The sequence below is a fragment of the Bos javanicus genome, chromosome 14, assembly GCF_032452875.1.
Source record: "Bos javanicus breed banteng chromosome 14, ARS-OSU_banteng_1.0, whole genome shotgun sequence".
NCBI classification, from domain to species: domain Eukaryota; kingdom Metazoa; phylum Chordata; class Mammalia; order Artiodactyla; family Bovidae; genus Bos; species Bos javanicus.
The window spans coordinates 65236826-65257080 of record NC_083881.1 but is presented as its reverse complement, the minus strand read 5'-3'; the positions used below and the strand labels follow the sequence as shown (position 1 = coordinate 65257080).

The following is a 20255-nucleotide window of genomic DNA, read 5'->3' as shown; positions in this document are numbered from 1 at the left end:
TATTTTCTTAAGAATTGGTATGGCTTAAGCCAAGTTGAAGTGTTAATTTTGTTTCTTTAGAATAAGTCTACCTAATTTGGGGAAGAGAAGAAAGCTGAATTTGTTAGGGTTGTTTGCAAGTTTCTTTGGGTTGTTTACAAGTTTATCTTTGCAGTATTTTTTGCTTTTACTGTTTGTGAGATTATTACTTATAATAGATTGTTTTTCTGCAGAATGATTTTATAACTTTCTGTGGTATAGGGAGATAGTTTTCTGTTTAATTTTCTCATTTTAAACATGTTTTAAAGATATATATTTGTTAAGTTCTTCAAAAGGTAGATATAGTGCTTGCCATAGAATTTACAAATCTTTAGATTATAGACAAGCTCAGTACTGCAAAATAGAATCAAAACAGATGAACAGTCAATTAAATTAAATGACCATTCAACTGATTACTTTCTTTTATTCAGAATAATCTTTAGGAGGACATAGAAGTTTTTAAAAATAGTAAGAAGGTTGGGATCTTAGTTACTATTTTTAACATGAATTTATAAACACCTCATGGTTTCCATTCTGGGTTGACATATATATAGGTCATATTTTGAAATCCATATACATATTTCTTTTGTCACCTTTTTGTTATTAGGAATAGAACTTAATAATTACAAAAACTTTTTAAAAGTAGGTAGTGGTACAGGAATCCAAATTTTTTTGGGGAGTATTATTCATTAAAAAAATACTATCACAGGCCTGTTGTTCATTGCTATTCAATTTGAAACTGAAGAGAATATTGAAATATAGCTCTTTGAGGTTTTATTAAATGGTAAGTTAGTTCAGCCAAGACACTTATTCTGATTATAAGATTTTTTCCTTGGTGATAGAGATTAACACTGAGTTTAACAATCTGTTGCTAGAGAATTTAACAAATACAAGCAGATATGAACACTGAGATGTGTGTGGTCACATAGCTAAATATCTCAGGATAGACTGGGATTCATATGTTAGACTCTGAAAAGATCTAGCTGTGTTTGCTTTGTAGCTCTGTCGCATCCTCTTGAAATGGACATATATTGCTGATAACAGGTTTTTAATTCAAAGTGTACTTTCTTCATCAAAGTAAGATTCAAATTTATTGCAGTGTGTGAATGGCATCTGAAAGTGGTACTTTATTCCAAATAGCTATACAGTTCTTAAAAAATTATGGATCTTTTGAAGAAGCTTAGGGAAGTTTGACAGTAAGACATACAGCAATCTTCATTTGTCTTGGCTCAGTTCATAGATTGATTTTGAGTGTGAACTTTGAATTTCCTTAGAAAATACTCTTTTTTTTTGGTCTACCTAAAATTTTAGATTAGACACACAAGAATGTTGTATTTTGTGAGACCCTAAGCAAGGAGTAAGTCCACATTTTATAGGTTTGAAGGAAACAAAATATGTGTGTTTTTTTTTTTTTTTATCTCATTAACCTACACATTAGAGATGGTTAAGCATGATCACAATGAAAATAGTCCATCTGATCAATTTCTCCATTACATCATATGGTAAATTTGATTTGGAAAGTTCATAGTACAAACTGTTCTTATTATAGTTTTTTTCTTTTGATTTGGATAACTTGCTGAATTTTTTTCTTTTTTATTGTAATAACTTCCTTTGTAGCAAATGCTTAGGTCTTACTAGTACTGTGTACTGAGGTGCTGTATTTTTATATGAACTGTAATCTCAGGTCAGGCATACAACAGTGGACTCATGCTGGATGCTCTGTGCATGATGTAACTTAATCTTCCATCTTATGGGAGTCTGTGTTGTGTGACTTGCCCTGTTTTGTTAATTCAGTCATCTTTTTATTATAAATCAAGCATTTCTTTGCATATTTCTTAGAATCTTTTTATCTTGCTCATACTGTTTTTGTCTTCTACGAACTTTTAAAAAATGCTTAATTTTTTTTTTTTTGTCTTTATTGAGTTGATTAAAGCAGGGAAGGCTGACTAGATTAGACAGGATGCATGTTTTCCTCAGTTTTTGAACAGTATTCCCCAGTCTGTTACAAGTTTTTAAAAATACCAATGAGGTTTTTCACTGTGTTTGTCTGCCTTTGTGCAAAGGTTGTTTTTTATTTATTCATTCAGATCTATCCCACAGATAAGTGATGAATGCCCATTGTGTGCCGTATGCATTGCAGGGGCCTGGCTAGAGATGCACTAATACACAAAATAGACAAAATACTTAACACAATATGTTAAAGGAATCTTAAGGAGAGAAAAACTGCTTTAAGAGGCAGTTTATGTTGTCTTTTATATATATGTATATTTTATATAACTAAAATCTAGTTATAAAATTGTCCTTTTTGCTGTTTTGGGCCTTAGAAGGAGATGCATAATATTTTAAAATTATTCAGTATTTTTCTGTTTAATTTTATATATGATTATGTTTGAAATGAAAACCATCTAATTAGTAGTAAAGCAAATGGTGACTGGAACTGAAATATAGGCTCCTACAGATAAATGAAGAATAATTGAATTAATAAACTGAATCTATTGTTTTTCCATTTTCCAGCTTTTGAAAACATTCTTCAGTTATTATTGAACGATTTGTAGAGTATATTTGATAATTATGAACTTAGTGTTAGCTTTTCTAAAAATTTGATTTCTCAGCAGTTATTTTAACATGTATATAATCTCTAATATTTATGGAGATTAGTTTATGTTAAGGCTTTTAAGACCTATTTATAAGTACAGATACTTAATTACATTCTTGCTTTGTACTCTTAATTCCACTTTTCTACATTATAATGTTTAGTGTAAATATACCTCAGTAATCTGTAAAGTCTTTCTAATTAAAAGATTTTTTTATTATAAAGTATTAAAATAAATATGTTCATGTGAAGATACATTCTTTGACTACAAATTACTGAGGTTAATTTTTTCTGCAGGATTTTCAGAATATCACTACTTCATCATCACAGCTCATGCTAACAGTTGCTTTCTATATTCATTGGGAAGTACTTGTATTTCTAATTTGCATGTAAGTTGTATTTGAAAAATTCATGTATGGAGTTATTTTTCAACTTATGTGTCTGTGAGAAATTTGTGAGAGAACTTTAGTAACACAGACTTAATAATAGCATATGTGTGCTAGGAGTAGTGCTGAGTCTTATATGCACTGTCTCTTTAATCTTCATGTAACCTGAGATAGATACTACTGTACACATTTTATACATATCTTTGCCTTAGTTTCTTAATGATTATACATATAAATAGTGAAGCTAGAATTCAGTTTTAGGTCTGTTTGAATCCAGGCCCCAAGTTAGCAGTTCCGTCCACCAGTGATTAGTGTATTGCAAGTTGGTGTTAAGATTGCGTCCTTAAACCTCCTTTTATGGAAATAACTTTGCAAGCTTGTATTTAATTTATAAATAAAATAAAATAAAACTTTATTGAGGTATACTTCATACAGCATAAAATTCACCCTTTTTCAGTGTACAATTCAGTGATTTTAGTAACTTTACTGAGTGCTGCAGCTGTTAACATAAGTCAGTTTTAGAACATTTTCATCCCTCCAGTAAGATCCCTTACATCCATTTACATTTAATCCCCATCTCCAACCCTAGGTAATCACTAATCTACTTTCTTTCTCCATATATTTATCTTTACTGGCATGTAAATAAATCATACAAAATATGGTATCCTATTTCTGGCTGCTTTTACTTACCATAAAGTGAAAGTGAAGTCCCTCAGTCGTGTCCCACTCTTCGCGACCCCATAGACTAACCCTATCAGGCTCCTCCGTCCATGGGATTCTCCAGGCTTGCGTCTGCCTGCAGTGCGGGAGACCCGGGTTCAATCCCTGGGTCGGGAGGATCCTCTGGAGAAGACAATGGCAACCCACTCCCAGCACTCTTGCCTGGAGAATCCCAGGGATGGAGGAGCCTGACTGTCTGTGGCTCAGACAGTAAAGCGTCTGCCTGCAATGTGGGAGACCTGGATTTGATCCCTGGGTTGGGAGGATCCCCTGGAGAAGGAAATGGCAACCCACTCCAGTACTCTTAGCTGGAGAATCCCAAGGATGGAGGAGCCTGGTGGGCTATAGTCCACGGGGTCCCAAAGAGTCGGACATTACTGAGCGACTTCACTTTCTTTCTTTCTTTCCTTACCATAATGTTTTTAAAGATTATCCTTGACACACAGCATGTGTTAGCAACTAACTTATCTCTTATTCTACATCTCTGTGTGACTTTCTTTACCTGAGTAAAATGTAGTCAGACTTACAAATAACTATCCTTGCTATTATCCAGAGATATTTAAATTCCAGAATTGGATGAGGAGTTTCACAGCCTTGTTACAATTGCTGCTGTTAACTGTGATGTTCTAAGAGTGTCCTTTGTGTCATTAGCCTTTTCTTCGATCTTAAATAGACATTAACCTTTGCCATAATTTTTGGGAAATTATAAAGGTGGGGGTGGTTTTGGACTCCTTCTTGCTCTGTGATTATTAGTATTAAAACTCACAAATATAGAATTTAATCTGTACCAGACTTGTCAGTCTCAGGGAGATGAATAGCTGGTAGTGGGTCATTTTCTTTCCTTTTTTTTTTTTAATTGGGGCTTCTCTGATAGCTCAGTTGGTAAAGAGACCCTGGTTTGATTCCTGGGTCAGGAAGATCTGCTGGAGAAGGGATAGGCTACCCACTCTAGTATTCTTGGGCTTCCCCCCCGCCCCGCCCCCTTTTTTTTTCTTTTTTTTTTTTACTAGATATAGGTAAGTTAACTCACTTTGAAAATGCCTGGTCTTGTCATTATATATCATTTTTGCATCTTGACTGGTTTTGCTTTTCACATCTACATTTATACCCACCCCAAGAACATATAGTTGACTTTCAATAAATGCTAATTAAAATGAGCCAAACTAGAATTTAATTAATTTTATAAGTATTTAAAAATCAGTTGTCTTTTGAAGAGGATGGAGAAAAAACAGGTGTGTTTAGTCTCATTAATGTTTAAGGAAGAGAAGGCAGGCAAACTACCTAAACTCAGTTTCCTTTTTTGTTCATCTTTAATTTTTTTAATAAGTGAAGCTGTGATATTCTAAAGCAATATTCTTTTAGAGTCTAGCATCTAAAGAGAAATGTAAGTCAAATGTATCATTCTTTAATATCTTCAGTTTTTATTGACTGATAAATGCAAGCATTCAGGTATGAGTACTCTTAGCGTTTCTCTCTTTAGATATTAGTCTTTTTTTTTTAAGTTTCATGATTTTCTTGTAACTCATTTTGGGAAGAATAATGTTTGGTGAATGCTTAATTTTTAATAATTTATTTCTCAAAGTATTCTTGTTTTATTCTCATAAACTTCCCATAACTTAAAAAATTACAGAAATACTTAGGGGTCTGGTTACACCAAAAAATACTGTGTAACCATAGCAAGCTTTCATAGCTTTTTTAGAGCTATGTAGAATGTGATTTATAAACTTCTCTTTAATGGTTTATAATATGAATTATACCAGTATTTTCAGTAACATTTTCATTTTAAAATTAGACTATAATTTAAATGCAACAAAGTTCAACATTTATATGACAACAATTTAGTGATTTTCTACAGATACCTGTAGTCATGTAGCCACCAGCAAAATCAAGTTATGGAACCTTTCTATCACCTCTTCCAAAATCTCTCTTCTGTTCAGTCCCTTTTTCTTCCCCCTGGAGTGTGTCAGCTTTTGATGGGGGGCAGCTAGCTCATAGTAAAGGTGTGGCCTGTTTATAGATTCCCTTCTTGTAGGGGAGACTGGCTGGCAGCTTGTTAGCTTGCAGCCCACTGTTTCTTGCTCTGCTGTCCATCCTTCACTCAAACCTGTCAGGTGACTGGTTCTCTTCACCAGGGCTCCTGGGTTTCTCTAGCTCAAAAGGCTGCCAGAGACTGAGGCAAATAGCATTTTCAGTTACATAATAAAGGATTTTGTAGCTAGGTTTTATATACACACTTTCATGTATCTCCATTTGATTTCATTGAGCATTTTTTGTTTAGGTTTATGTTTTAAAAAGATAGTTACAAAGAGTAATAAAAATAGGAAAAGAGAAATGTGATTTTAATGTGAGATATCATGGGACTCTAATGTATTTTGTGACAATAAGCATAGTAGTTTAACTCTGAAAAAAGATTAACTTCAATTAAAAAAATTGTTTGACTGTTGTTCTGCATATTTGACTTAATTAGATGAATGTATTTACAGCCTTATATTTCAAGTTGAAATTTTTACCTAAATTGCATTTGAAGTAAGTTTGTTCATATCAGAAAGAATAGTGATACTATATAAATCCATATAAGTTTATCTTTATTTTTATTTCTTTTGGAGTGTTGAAAAATAATAGAAGTGAATCTAGGCTTTATTTTGATTAAAGATGTTTTCCTCCTAAATATGTCATTAATTCATCTGTAAATTTGTCTTGATTGAATGATTTTTAAATAACATGTTTTAAATTTTTAAATAATGTCTCAATTGGCTTTATATGGATAATAGTCCAGAATCTTAAATTTAACAGTTAATATAATTGATTCTGAGCATGTTTTCATCTGATGTTTTCTTTGTATCTTTCTTAGTACAGTTACTAGGGGCTTCTCTGGTGGCTCAGATGGTAAAGAATCTGCAGTGTGGGAGACCTGGGTTCAATCCCTGGGTCTGGAAGATCCCCTTGAGAAGGAAGTGGCAACCTACTCCAGTATTATTGCCTGGACAATCCCATGGACAGAGGAGCCAGGTGCAGGCTACAGTCCATGGGGTTGCAAAGAGTCGGACATGACTGAGAAACTAACACTTCACCTTCTAGTACAAATACTAACTTGTAAAATCTTTGTTTATCTTGATTTGGGTTTTAGTTTGGTTACTTTCAACACTTTGCCAAATTGTAGGTATAAAAGATTCAATTCAGTTCAGTTCAGTTGCTCAGTCATGTCTGACTCTTTGCGACCCTATGAATCGCAGCACGCCAGGTCTCCCTGTCCATCACCAACTCCCGGAGTTCACTCAGACTCACGTCCATCAAGTAGGTGATGCCATCCAGCCATCTCATCCTCTGTTGTCCCCTTCTCCTCCTGCCCCCAACCCTTCCCAGCATCAGAGTCTTTTCCAGTGAATCAACTCTTCTCATGAGGTGGTCAAAGTACTGGACTTTCAGCTTTAGCATCATTCCTTCCAAAGAAATCCCAGGGTTGCTTTCCTTCAGAATGGACTGGTTGGATCTCCTTGTAGTCCAAGGGACTCTCAAGAGTCTTCTCCAACACCACAATTCAAAAGCATCAATTCTTTGGCGTTCAGCTTTCTTCACAGTCCAACTCTTACATCCATACATGACCACCGGAAAAACCATAGCCTTGACTAGACGGACCTTTGTTGGCAAAGTAATGTCTCTGCTTTTGAATACGCTATCTAGGTTGGTCATAACTTTCCTTCCAAGGAGTAAGCGTCTTTTAATTTGTTAGCATACAGTGTCCTTAATAAAAGAGAAATATCATGGTTAGAAAGCACTACATTTAGTCTAAAGGTTTTTCTTATTTATTTTTTTTTTAGTAATTGCCCCTAAATTACTTTTTTGTGTTTGGTGATTTAATCTTTTTTAATACACTGCTGCTGCTGCTGCTGCTGCCAAGTTGCTTCAGTCGTGTCTGACTCTGTGGGACCCCATAGATGGCAGCCCACCAGGCTCCCCCTTCCTTGGATTCTCCAGGCAAGAACACTGGAATGGGTTGCCATTTCCTTCTCCAATGCATGAAAGTGAAAAGTGAAAGTGAAGTCGCTCAGTCATGTCCAGCCCTCAGCGACCCCATGGACTGCAGCCCACCAGGCTCCTCCGCCCATGGGATTTTCCAGGCAAGAGCACTAACTTCAAGTATAGGAACAAATAGTCATTGGAGGTCCCTGTGTTCAAAAGATCATACAGTGCATAGTTTGTCATAGAAGAAAATCTCTAAGAACAGCATCATAATACTCTTGTATAACATTTTGACTTAATTCCACTGCATACAGTGATTTCTTTGAACCTCACAACCGACATTTGAAATAAACAAGTCAGTTATTTTTACCTCTTTTAATAACCTCTTTTTCAGAAAACTAAGATGGGAAATAGATGGGGAATCAGTGGACACAGTGTCAGACTTTATTTTTTTGGGCTCCAAAATCACTGCAGATGGTGATTGCAGCCATGAAATTAAAAGACGCTTACTCCTTGGAAGGAAAGTTACGACCAACCTAGATAGCATATTAAAAAGCAAAGATATTACCTTGCCAACAAAGGTCCGTCTAGTGAAGGCTCTGGTTTTTCCAGTAGTCATGTATGGATGTGAGAGTTGGACGGTGAAAAAAGCTGAGCGCCGAAGAATTGATGCTTTTGAATTGTGGTGTTGGAGTAGACTCTTGAGAGTCCCTTGGACTGCAAGGCTATCCAACCAGTCCATCCTAAAGGAGGTCCGTCCTGGGTATTCATTGGAAGGACTGGTCCTGAGGCTGGCACTCCAATACTTTGGCCACCTCATGCGAAGAGTTGACTCGTTGGAAAAGACCCTAATGCTGGGAGGGATCAGGGGCAGGAGGAGAAGGGGACAACAGAGGATGAGATGGCTGGATGGCATCACTGACTCGATGGACATGAGTCTGAGTGAACTCCGGGAGTTGGTGATGGACAGGGAGGCCTGGCGTGCTGGGATTCATGGGGTTGCAAAGAGTTGGACACGACTGAGCGACTGAACTGACTGACTGTTATAGATATGGAAACAGATGATTAGGAAAGATGATGCAGTGGATTGAGAGAGATGAATTTTGCCATATCTAGAAATGCACTTATTCTAGATGTTTAGTTCTAGGTCTAGTTTAGTGTTGGTGATAGAGCCATTAATAGTAGTTGGTAATAATGAGTTTTTGATAATGGCTTTGATTGTATTCATTATAATTTATAACTGTAAAAATATTTCCAGTTTCCTAGATGAATCTGTTACTACTCAGCGCTTTTTAAGTTTCAGCTGTTTTTTTTTTTTTTTTTAATTTTTTACTTATATGGCTGTAATGAGTCTCAGTTGCAGCATGTGTGGCTAGTTCCTCAACCAGGGCTGGAACCTAGGCCTGCCACAGTGAGCGTGCAGAGCCTTTGCCACTGGACCACCAGGGAAGGCCCGTTCAGTTGCTCTAAAAATATTTTTTTGATACCTGTCAAGTGCGAACTGTTGTGTTGTAGGCCTTCGAGTCCCAATATGAGTAAGATACAGGTCTTTGTATTTTCTTTCTTGATTCTCTAAGTATTTAGAGAGGAGTTCTAAGTCCTTGGTGGCTTGGATGGTAAAGAATCTACCTGCAGTGCAGGAGACCTGGGTTCAATCCCTGCGTTGGTAAGATCCCCTAGAGAAGGAAATGACAACCCACTCTAGTATTCTTGCTTGGAGAATTCCATGGACAGAGGAGCCCAGCAGGCTATAGTCCATGAGGTCACAAAGAGTCGGACACAACTGAGTGACCTTCACTCACTCTCGGTTACCAGCTAATACATACATCTGAAGCCAAATTTGTGTAATTTGTTTTTGGAAGAAAGTTCTATTTATATTGTTTTCCTGCCTGAAACACTTTACTTCTCATAGCTTTTATTGTAAAGATTAGAACATTTAAAACTTTCAGTGATATCCTCTATGTCTGGCCCCTTCTTAACTGTCTGGATTCATCTGAATATCTTCCTCTCTATCCCTTCCCAACTTCTTGACTTTTTCAGTGTCTTTTTTTTTTAAAAGCCAAGTCTTTCACCGTACTGTCTCAGTAGTCAGTGGCCTAAATAATTTTTACTCACTCCTCAGATACTGACTCAATTGATCTTTTCTCTGGATCATATCCCCCTATTATATTTTTTAACAGATTATTTTTCCTGCTTTGCATTGTACTTTTCATAGGAGTGATTTTTACACTTTTCTTTTTTGGGTGATTATTTAATAGCATTTTCCCTTTTTACATTAAGTTCAGTAAGGACTGTCTCTTTTTCTATGGAGGTCATTAATCTTCAAAACCTTGAAACTATGGAAAATATAAGTAAATACTTATTGACATGCAGTTGCTAATTTCTTCAGCCATTTTAGTGGTTTTTGATTTTTTGATCAAGATTTTAGTTTGTATGCTTTTTTCTGATGACCAAATTTGTATTCTTTGTGCTTACATAATATATGTAAAATGTGCTCTTGGCCAGAGCAAAAACCAATGACTTTAATTACTGAAATTAAACTAAAATTTTAGTGATTTTTTTCTTATCAGAATTCTCAAAATAATATTTGAAAGTTTTTAATTACGTATATAAGATATATTGCATGAACACACTTCTTTTTTTTTGTAAGTAAACATTTTTGCTTAAGTACGTGACCTGTCTATATTGAATTAACTTGTGTGAGAGATGATGAGATTATTGAAGAAACAACATTTTGCTCTCTTGTATTTTGTTGGTTTGCTACCACCTATAGTTCATTGTAAGATTTTGAACTTTATATGTTACAATAAGACATTCATTAAATTTTAATTTTAGTGATGGACAACTTTTATTTCTCATTTTCTCTGTCCATATGTCATCTAATATTTAAGTTCCAAATATTTCAAAAATTTGGAAAATGATAAAATGTTCTCATATCTCAGTAGAATATAATTTGTATTTTGCAGGTATGTGAAATGGTCAAATGGTGGTAATTAAATAAATATAGCAGTTAATATTGTAGGAATATTGATAAAGTGATATACTGGCTAGTGAATGTAAATCTTGATTCAAACAACAGAATGTCAAGTATGCATTAAAAAGACCAATGTGGAAGAGTATGTAGTTATGTAGAAAAATCTTGATCGCTGAGATACGTTGCTTAGTCATAAAAAGCAGGCTGATATATATATATATGTATATATAACACATATATATATATGTATATCTTCATTAAAATTATAAATATGTCTATGAATCATAAAGAGATAGAGGCATGTAGATCTGTTTGCTGAATTCATAAAAAGTGGTTATTGTGGGGAGTGGAGTGGGAAGGAGGAGGAAAGAGGGACTTTAACCTTTCATTTTACCTACCATTTAGGTAAAGAAGTTTTTTCTCATCCATGAGTGTTGATATAGTGTGTAAGTTAAAGAGTCATTGTGTGCAGAATGAAATACAAATTTCTAAGCTTTTTAAACTGCTTTCATTTCTCAGTTGAATTAGTGAGTTTTGTACTCATTTTATTTTGGAAAAAGTGATCTAATCTTATTTTACTGTACAGGATATGAGTAATAACAAAAATACATTTTTGGAACCAATTTGTAGGTTCAGACCTTGCATTTGGGGACTCTGTATAAATCTTTAGATCCAGCTGTTGCTGAGGATATTCTTGCAATTGCGTGAGGTGTGTTGATTTTAAAAGAATGGATGATTGTCCTGAAGTGTACGTATGGCAAAAATTTTATAGTATTGCTATGAATGTGAATGGATTGTTTAATTCCTTTGCATGAGTATTTAAAGCCACTTCCATGTTTTTTATTTAAAATTTTGGAGAAAGAATTTTCTTTACAGAAATGTCAGATTGGTCCAAAAATTTTATCAGCTCTGTATTGTAATTTGTCTGCAAATGATACAGACAGAATCTTTTAAAGTGTTTGTTAATTAGGGCATATTCATTTTCAGTCTTTGCTACTGCACAATCAAGACCTACCTGTTTCTTTTTCCTTAAATTTGTCCTGGAGTTTGTCCAAGTTGAGTTCTAATGAATTGTTTATCCCACTAGTTACATTAGGATTTATTTTTCCCTAGAGAGTAATGTTTGAATTGATAGTTTTTAAACCTATTCTGTAAAATGAACATATGTTCTAACTTGGACTTCTGGATATGTGAAATAGGCATTTGTTAAATAAATTATTTTATTTTCACGAACTTAACTGTTAAAATGTAGGTTTAGTGATATTTCAAAAATATGAAGTAAATCCAGAAGTTGTTAGGTAATTTTAGTATAACTTTTATTGAGCTGTTTTGTTTTAAGCAAAGTTTAAATAAATTTGTAGTGGTATAAATCACAAGGAAGATTATACTTTTATTGTTCATTTTCATTGACATTTTAATGAGCTCCCAAAATAGCTTAAAGTTATATAAAATCTATTGATCTCTTTAAAAAAATAATTGAAGCAAATACAGTATAATGGTATGGTTTGCTGAATTGTGTTTGTTGAAATGGATCCATGGATATTTCCTATTTTCTATATTAACCTGTTAGAAATATCTCAAAGTTGAAAAAAATAAAAGAGAAAAAACCCTCTTCATTGATACTGTTACACTAACAGGTACATCCTATATTCTACCATCTGCCAAATCATTTATAAATGGTTTTAGTTCAGATGATACTGGAGTATTTAGCAGAAATATAATAAAATGTAATTTTATTTGTAGTCAGTTACAGCTGGAAAATAAATCACAAAACATTCCCTACGTGTATGCTATAATTTACTTGTTTGTTATTGAATTTTGGCTTTTGTACAAAGTATAAATTCTTTCCTTTGATGTTGAATTAAGTTGAACCTGAAGGAGAGCGTTACCTTCTACCCTTGGGCAGTATTAAAATATAGAATAAATTAATCTTTTTGAATTTGCATATGTTTAAGTTTTTATTCAAATCTGTGTTATCCTTTTGGGAATCATTTTATGTGACATATGATGGCTTGCAAGTTAGACTACCATATACAGTAGCTGAATTTTTTATGAAATGGTAAAGGCCCACTTGTAAAAAGAATCCTGACTGTAATTTTGCCTTATAAATAATTATTGCTAGAGTTATAAGAACATGGCTCTGGCTACACCATAGGACTTCCTGAATACCACAGAATATCTGGCTAAAGATAGATATTATTAAGCTAATTATACATATTTATATTGTAGGTTTCCAAATGTGTGTTCTGTTTACTTAGTATCATTACTGGTAAACTGTTGTGTTTTTGTTTTTTTGTTCAAGAATTTTGAACAGAAATTTGAGAACATAGTAGAGAGAGAACCACCACTCAACTGTTATACCCGCAATAATAGAAAAGAAAATGACTTAAATAATGGGCACAATGTTAGAAAACCTAAAGAAACCAGTAAGAATAAATATAAATGTATGAATTAGATACTATTTTTTCTTCTCCCTCATTTGATTGCTATTAATATTAATAATTAATGTTATTAATATTAATAATTATTAATATTAATATTATCAAATTAGTATTATTAATATTATCTCTATTATGTTGCTTGCGTGGTTTAAGAAATGTTTTATTTGGTACATTTTAAAATTTATTAAATTTTTTGAAAACTTTTTGGCCCCACCACATGGCATGTGGAATCTAGTTCCCTGACCAGGGACTGAACCTTCTGCCCTTGCAATGGAAGTGTGGAGCCTTAACCACTGGACTGCCAAACCCTTCAGAACATATCTGTCTCTGTCTATTTATTACAGTCCTTTGATTTTTTGGCAAAATGTGACCAGGTTTGTCGAGTGAACGCCAAATCCAAGTAGAGCCACATATTACTATTATGTATTTGAGAGTTGTATGGACAGGGCTATGTAGATGTCTTAATGTTCAGCTGTTTATTTAAATTATATGACATGCTAATGGAGACAAATACTTCAGGGAGTTTTTTAATTTAAATTGAGATAAAATTCACATAATATAAATTTACTATTTTAATTATTTTAAACTGTTTGATTCACTGATTTTTAGTATATTCACATTGTTGTGCAGTCAGCATCACCATCTAACTCCAGGGCATTTTCACAACTCTAACAAAGAAATCCTGACTCTCTGATTCTGGATAGAGACTGCCACATATGACATGTGGCATTTTCTGTCAGTGGCACTAGTGGTAAAGAATCTGTCTGCCAATATAGGAGATGCCAGAGATGCAGGTTCCATCCTGGGTAGGTAAGCTCCCTTGGAGAAGGAAATGGCAACTGATTCCAGTATTCTTGCCCGAAAAATTCCATTGACAGGAGCCTGGCAAGCTACAGTCCATGGGGTTGTAAAGAGTTGGACATGACTGAATGACTGAGGTTTTCTTTTACTTACCATGTTTTCAAGGTTTCTCCATGTTGGGCATGTATCAGTACTTCATTACTTTTTATGGCCAAATACTACTACTGTATAGGGATATTTTGTTTATTTATCAATTGTAGCTTTGCATCTTTTCCACTTCTTGTGCTGTGCCTAGTCAGTCAGTCATGTCCACCTCTTTGCGACCCCATGGACTATAGCCAGCCAGGCTCCTCTGTCCGTGGGGACTCTCCAGGCAAGAATACTGTAATGAATTGCCATGCCTTTCTCAGGGGATCTTCCCAATCCAGGGATTAAACTTAGGTCTCCTGTGTTGCAGGCAGACTCTTTACTGTCTGAGGCACCAGAGAAGCCTACTTCTTGGGTAATAATAATGCTGCTGTGAACATGCATGTATGAACTCTAAGGTAAACAGGTTTTCAATTCTGTTGGCTACATACCTGACAATACAGTTGCTGTTTTTACATTTTTGATAAACTGTCAAGTGTTATACACAGTGGTTGTACTATTGTATACATCCACTTCAAAGTCTGAGAGCTCTAATTCCTCCCCATCCTTGCCTACACTTGTTATTTTGTTGTTGTTGTTGTTGTTGTTGTTTTCCTTCTCCTTTTATGTCCAACCTAGTGGGTATGAAGTGGTATCTCTTTGTGTTTTGTTTTCTTTGTCTTCTCGATGTGTGGCATGTAGGATCTCAGTTCCCTGACTGAGTATTAAACCCGTACTCCCTGCAATAAAACTGCTAAACCACTGGACCTCCAGGAAGTCCCTCTGTGTGGTATTGATTTTCATTTCCCTAATCAGATCAGATGAGATCAGTCACTCAGTCGTGTCTGACTCTTTGCGACCCCATGAATTGCAGCACGCGAGGCCTTCCTGTCCATCACCAACTCCTGGAGTTCACTCAGACTCACGTCCATCGAGTCAGTGATGCCATCCAGCCATCTCATCCTCTGTCGTCCCCTTGTCCTCCTGCCCCCAATCCCTCCCAGCATCAGAGTCTTTTCCAATGAGTCAGCTCTTCGCGTGAGGTGGCCAAAGTACTGGACTTTCAGCTTTAGCATCATTCCTTGCAAAGAAATCCCAGGGCTGATCTTCAGAATGGACTGGTTGGATCTCCTTGCAGTCCAGGGGACTCTCAAGAGTTCTCCAACAGCACAGTTCAAAAGCATCAATTCTTCGGCGCTCAGCCTTCTTCACAGTCCAACTCTCACATCCATACATGACCACAGGAAAAACCATAGCCTTGACTAGACGAACCTTTGTTGGCAAAGTAATGTCTCTGCTTTTGAATATGCTATCTAGGTTGGTCATAACTTTCCTTCCAAGGAGTAAGCGTCTTTTAATTTCATGGCTGCAGTCACCATCTGTAGTGATTTTGGAGCCCAGAAAAATAAAGTCTGACACTGTTTCCACAGTTTCCCCATCTATTTCCCATGAAGTGGTGGGACCAGATGCCATGATCTTCGTTTTTTGAATGTTGAGCTTAAAGCCAACTTTTTCACTCTCCACTTTCACTTTCATCAAGAGGCTTTTTAGTTCCTCTTCACTTTCTGCCATAAGGGTGGTGTCATCTGCATATCTGAGGTTATTGATATTTCTCCCGGCAATCTTGATTCCAGCTTTTGCTCATCCAGCCCAGCATTTCTCATGATGTACTCTGCATAGAAGTTAAATAAGCAGGGTGACAATATACAGCCTTGACATACTCCTTTTCCTATTTGGAACCAGTCTGTTGCTCCATGTCCAGTTCTAACTGTTGCTTCCTGACCTGCATACAGATTTCTCAAGAGGCAGATCAGGTGGTCTGGTATTCCCATCTCTTTCAGAATTTTCCACAGTTTATTGTGATCCACACAGTCAAAGGCTTTGGCATAGTCAATAAATCAGAAATAGATGGTTTTCTGGAACTCTCTTGCTTTTTCCATGATCCAGTGGATGTTGGCAATTTGATCTCTGGTTCCTCTGCCTTTTCTAAAACCAGCTTGAACATCTGGAAGTTCACCGTTCACATATTGCTGAAGCCTGGCTTGGAGAATTTTGAGCATTACTTTACTAGCGTGTGAGATGAGTGCTGTTGTGCAGTAGTTTGAGCATTCTTTGGCATTGCCTTTCTTTGGGATTGGAATGAAAACTGACCTTTTCCAGTCCTGTGGCCACTGCTGAGTTTTCCAAATTTGCTGGCATATTGAGTGCAGCACTTTCACAGCATCATCTTTCAGGATTTGGAATAGCTCAACTGGAATTCCATCACCTCCACTAGCTTTGTTTGTAGTGATGCTTTCTAAGGCCCATTTTACTTCACATTCCAGGATGTCTGGCTCTAGACTTCACATTCCAGGATGTCTGGCTCTAGGTCGGTGATCACACCATCGTGATTATCTGGGTCGTGAAGATCTTTTTTGTACAGTTCTTCTGTGTATTCTTGCCACCTCTTCTTAATATCTTCTGCCTCTGTTAGGTCCATACCATTTCTGTCCTTTATCGAGCTCATCTTTGCATGAAATGTTCCTTTGGTATCTCTGATTTTCTTGAAGAGATCCCTAGTCTTTCCCATTCTGTTGTTTTCCTCTGTTTCTTTGCATTGATCGCTGAAGAAGGCTTTCTTATCTCTTCTTGCTATTCTTTGGAACTCTGCATTCAAATGCTTATATCTTTCCTTTTCTCCTTTGCTTTTCGCTTCTCTTCTTTTCACAGCTATTTGTAAGGCCTCCCCAGACAGCCATTTTGCTTTTCTGCATTTCTTTTCCATGGGGATGGTCTTGATCCCTGTCTCCTGTACAATGTCACGAACCTCATTCCATAGTTCATCAGGCACTCTATCTATCAGATCTAGGCCCTTCAATCTATTTCTTTCTTCCACTGTATAATCATAAGGGATTTGATTTAGGTCATACCTGAATGGTCTAGTGGTTTTCCCTACTTTCTTCAATTTAAGTCTGAATTTGGCAATAAGGAGTTCATGGTCTGAGCCACAGTCAGCTCCTGGTCTTTTTTTTGCTGACTGTATAGAGCTTCTCCATCTTTGGCTGCAAAGAATATAATCAATCTGATTTCGGTGTTTGCCATCTGGTGATGTCCATGTGTAGAGTCTTCTCTTGTGTTGTTGGAAGAGGGTGTTTGTTATGACCAGTGCATTTTCTTGGCAAAACTCTGTTAGTCTTTGCCCTGCTTCATTCCGTATTCCAAAGCCGAATTTGCCTGTTACTCCAGGTGTTTCTTGACTTCCTACTTTTGCATTCCAGTCCCCTATAATGAAAAGGACATCTTTTTTGGGTGTTAGTTCTAAAAGGTCTTGTAGGTCTTCATAGAACCGTTCAACTTCAGCTTCTTCAGCATTACTGGTTGGTTTATAGACTTGGATTACTGTGATATTGAATGGTTTGCCTTGGAAACGAACAGAGATCATTCTGTCGTTTTTGAGATTGCATCCATGTACTGCATTTCGGACTCTTTTGTTGACCGTGATGGCCACTCCATTTCTTCTGAGGGATTCCTGCCCGCAGGCTACTGTAAATAAGCTGCTGACACTGTCATTATGTAAATATTATTGCAGACTCATGGGAAAATTCTTTTCAGATAGATTCCTGAAAGATGAATTAGAGGCTGGGAGGCCTTGTTAGTCCTATAGGTTAAAAGAATCATTTGTTGTTGGTTAGATGCTGAGTCGTATCTGAGTCTTTTGTGACCCATGGACTGTAGCCCACCAGGCTCCTGTCCATGGTATTTTCCAGGCACAAATACTGAAATGGATTGCCATTTCCTTCTCCAGAGGATCTTCCCCTCAAGGGGTCAAACCCATGTCTTCTGCATTGCAGGCAGATTCTTTACTGCTGAGCCACCAGGGAAGCCTTAAAGTCATACATTATCTTTATTTGAATTTCCCTTTTTACTGGTTAGGCTCAAGAATCTTTTCATGGTTATGGATCATTTCTATTTTTACATTCTGTGCATTTTTTGTTTATATCTTTGTACCATTTTTGAATTGAGGTATCTTTTTTTCTTTAATGAATTTATAATTTTTTCTCTTAAAATGATTCCTATTTATTCTTCAGGATTCAACTTAAATACAACAACTGCACTTTTCCCTCAACCATTTTAGTGTATCTCACAGGAACTTGTTTTCAGCATTGTTTCTCAGCATTTGTTTTGTTAAATTCTAATTACTGGTTTATTGTCTCACAACTGGATTCTGAATTCTTTGTGTAAAGATAGTCCCTGTGTCTTCAATTACTAGCAGAGAACATTGTGTCTGTTAAGCTTACAAAGTTGCTCATGACTGAGGGACAAAGCACATAATTAATTTTAACTGTAGTTTCTGTGGTAGATTGGGCAGGGATGATTATGTTGTTTTCATTGTGTAGTCACTAAGTCGTGTCAACTCTTCGTGACCCCATGGACTGTAGCCTGATAGGCTCCTCTGTCCTTAGGATTCTACCTGAATCATCTGCCTGAATCACTCTCCAGAAATCCACACAACTGTCACTTACTTCCTTCTAGTCTGCTTAAGTTTTGCTTGGAATTAAACCTTTCCTTTTAATAAGATCTACACTGTGTGTGTGAAAGTCGCTCAGTCATGTCCGACTCTTTGCGACTGCATGGACTATGCAGTCCGTGGAATTCTCCAGGCCAGAATGCTGGAATGGGTAGCCTTTCCCTTCTCCGGGGATCTTCCCAACCCAGGGATCAAACCCAGGTCTCCCGCATTGCAGGCGGATTCTTTACCAGCTGAGCCACAACTACCCACTGTATATGAAATTGCTTCCTCTTCAGTAGTTCCTGTTCCATGCTCTTCTTTTCCTATTTCTGAGGGCATTTGTCTTCTAACTTCCTTAAATCAGTTGTTTATGTTTATTATTTGATTTTTAAAATGCTTCCTATCCCCATTAAAATGAGGACACTAGGATTTTATTTTATTGTTCTTTCTTTTGTTCATTGATGTTTTAAAATGGCTAGTACTAACTTGTGGAGAAGGTGATGGCACCCCACTCCAGTACTCTTGCCTGGAGAATCCCATGGATGGAGGAGCCTGGAAGGCTGCAGTCCATGGGGTCAGGAAGAGTCGGACATGACTGAGCGACTTCACTTTCACTTTTCACTTTCATGCATTGGAGAAGGAAATGGCAACCCACTCCAGCATTCTTGCCTGGAGAATCCAAGGGACAGGGGAGCCTGGTGGGCTGCCATCTGTGGGGTCGCACAGAGTCGGACATGACTGAAGTGACTTAGCAGCAGCAGCAGTACTAACTTGCCTCAGTCATGTCCTCGTCTTTGTGACTGCATGGACTGTAGTTCGACAGGCTCCTCTGTCAGTGTGATTCTCCAGGGAAGAATAATGGAGTGGGTTGCCTTGCTCTTCTTCAGGGGATCTTCCCAACCGAGGGATCAAACCTGCGTCTCTTATGGCTCCTGCATTGTAGGTGGGTTCTTTACCGCTAGTGCCACCTGGGATACTTCCTAAGTAGGTAGTGCCTGACTACTATACATGGGCATTTAATAAATATATGTTGATTTTATAGATTTTTCTAGAGAACAGCTTTACGATGAAGCGTGAATACCAGCTAGGGTTAACATGAGACCTAAACAGTCAAAGTCATAGTAGCATTGTAGCTCTTTTGTTTTTTCACAACCCTAGAACTGCAAAGTAAAAATCCAGTCTTGACTTTGAAGGATATTAGGTTTATTATTAATAGCAAGATGGTTCTTAGCTGCAATACCAATGGCTAGAAAAGGAGCCCATTGACTTTAAAGATGACTGAAATTAGAAGCATTTCAGGAAGCATTCTTCTTTGGTGATCTTGTGATTAAGAATCTGTGCTTTCAATGCAAGGGACATGGGTTTGATACCTGGTTGGGAAACTAAGATCCCATATGCTGCACAGCGCAGCCGAAAAACAAATAGAATAGTGTCTGCAGAGAGTTGGAAAAAAAAAAAAGCCTGCCTGGAAAATGTAAAAGTAACCAATTAACATGAGACTGTCAGTGTCTCATCAGTATAGAGTATTGCTTGAAACCCCTTTATAGTCGTACGGTTAAGTAGCCCCCATACACTGGTTGTTTTTACTAGTCTGTAGTGGACAGGTTCGGGAATTTTGTAGAAGGGGAGTTCTGGAAAAGTCCTGGTCCCTCCATGTTACTTTATTAAAATGCATGCCCATAGCACTTTTTTTCTCTATTCGTTGTTTTCTCCAGGCGTATCAATTATGTATATTTTAGGTTATCCT

At 36.6% G+C, this 20255-nt stretch overlaps 1 protein-coding gene across 35 annotated transcripts in view; it reads left to right on the top strand.

Moving 5' to 3' along the window:
- Positions 1 to 20255, top strand: part of VPS13B (vacuolar protein sorting 13 homolog B) — an 804527-nt gene that overhangs the window by 127591 nt on the left and 656681 nt on the right. Inside the window, exon 17 of one of the 35 annotated variants that reach the window (XM_061438350.1) lies at positions 14351 to 14438. The exons of the other annotated variants lie outside the window; for them this stretch is intronic. Within the exon in view, the coding sequence (XP_061294334.1) occupies positions 14351 to 14399 (49 nt within the window). The 3' untranslated portion in view covers positions 14400 to 14438. The remainder of the gene's footprint in view (positions 1 to 14350; positions 14439 to 20255) is intronic. 35 annotated transcript variants of the gene reach the window in all.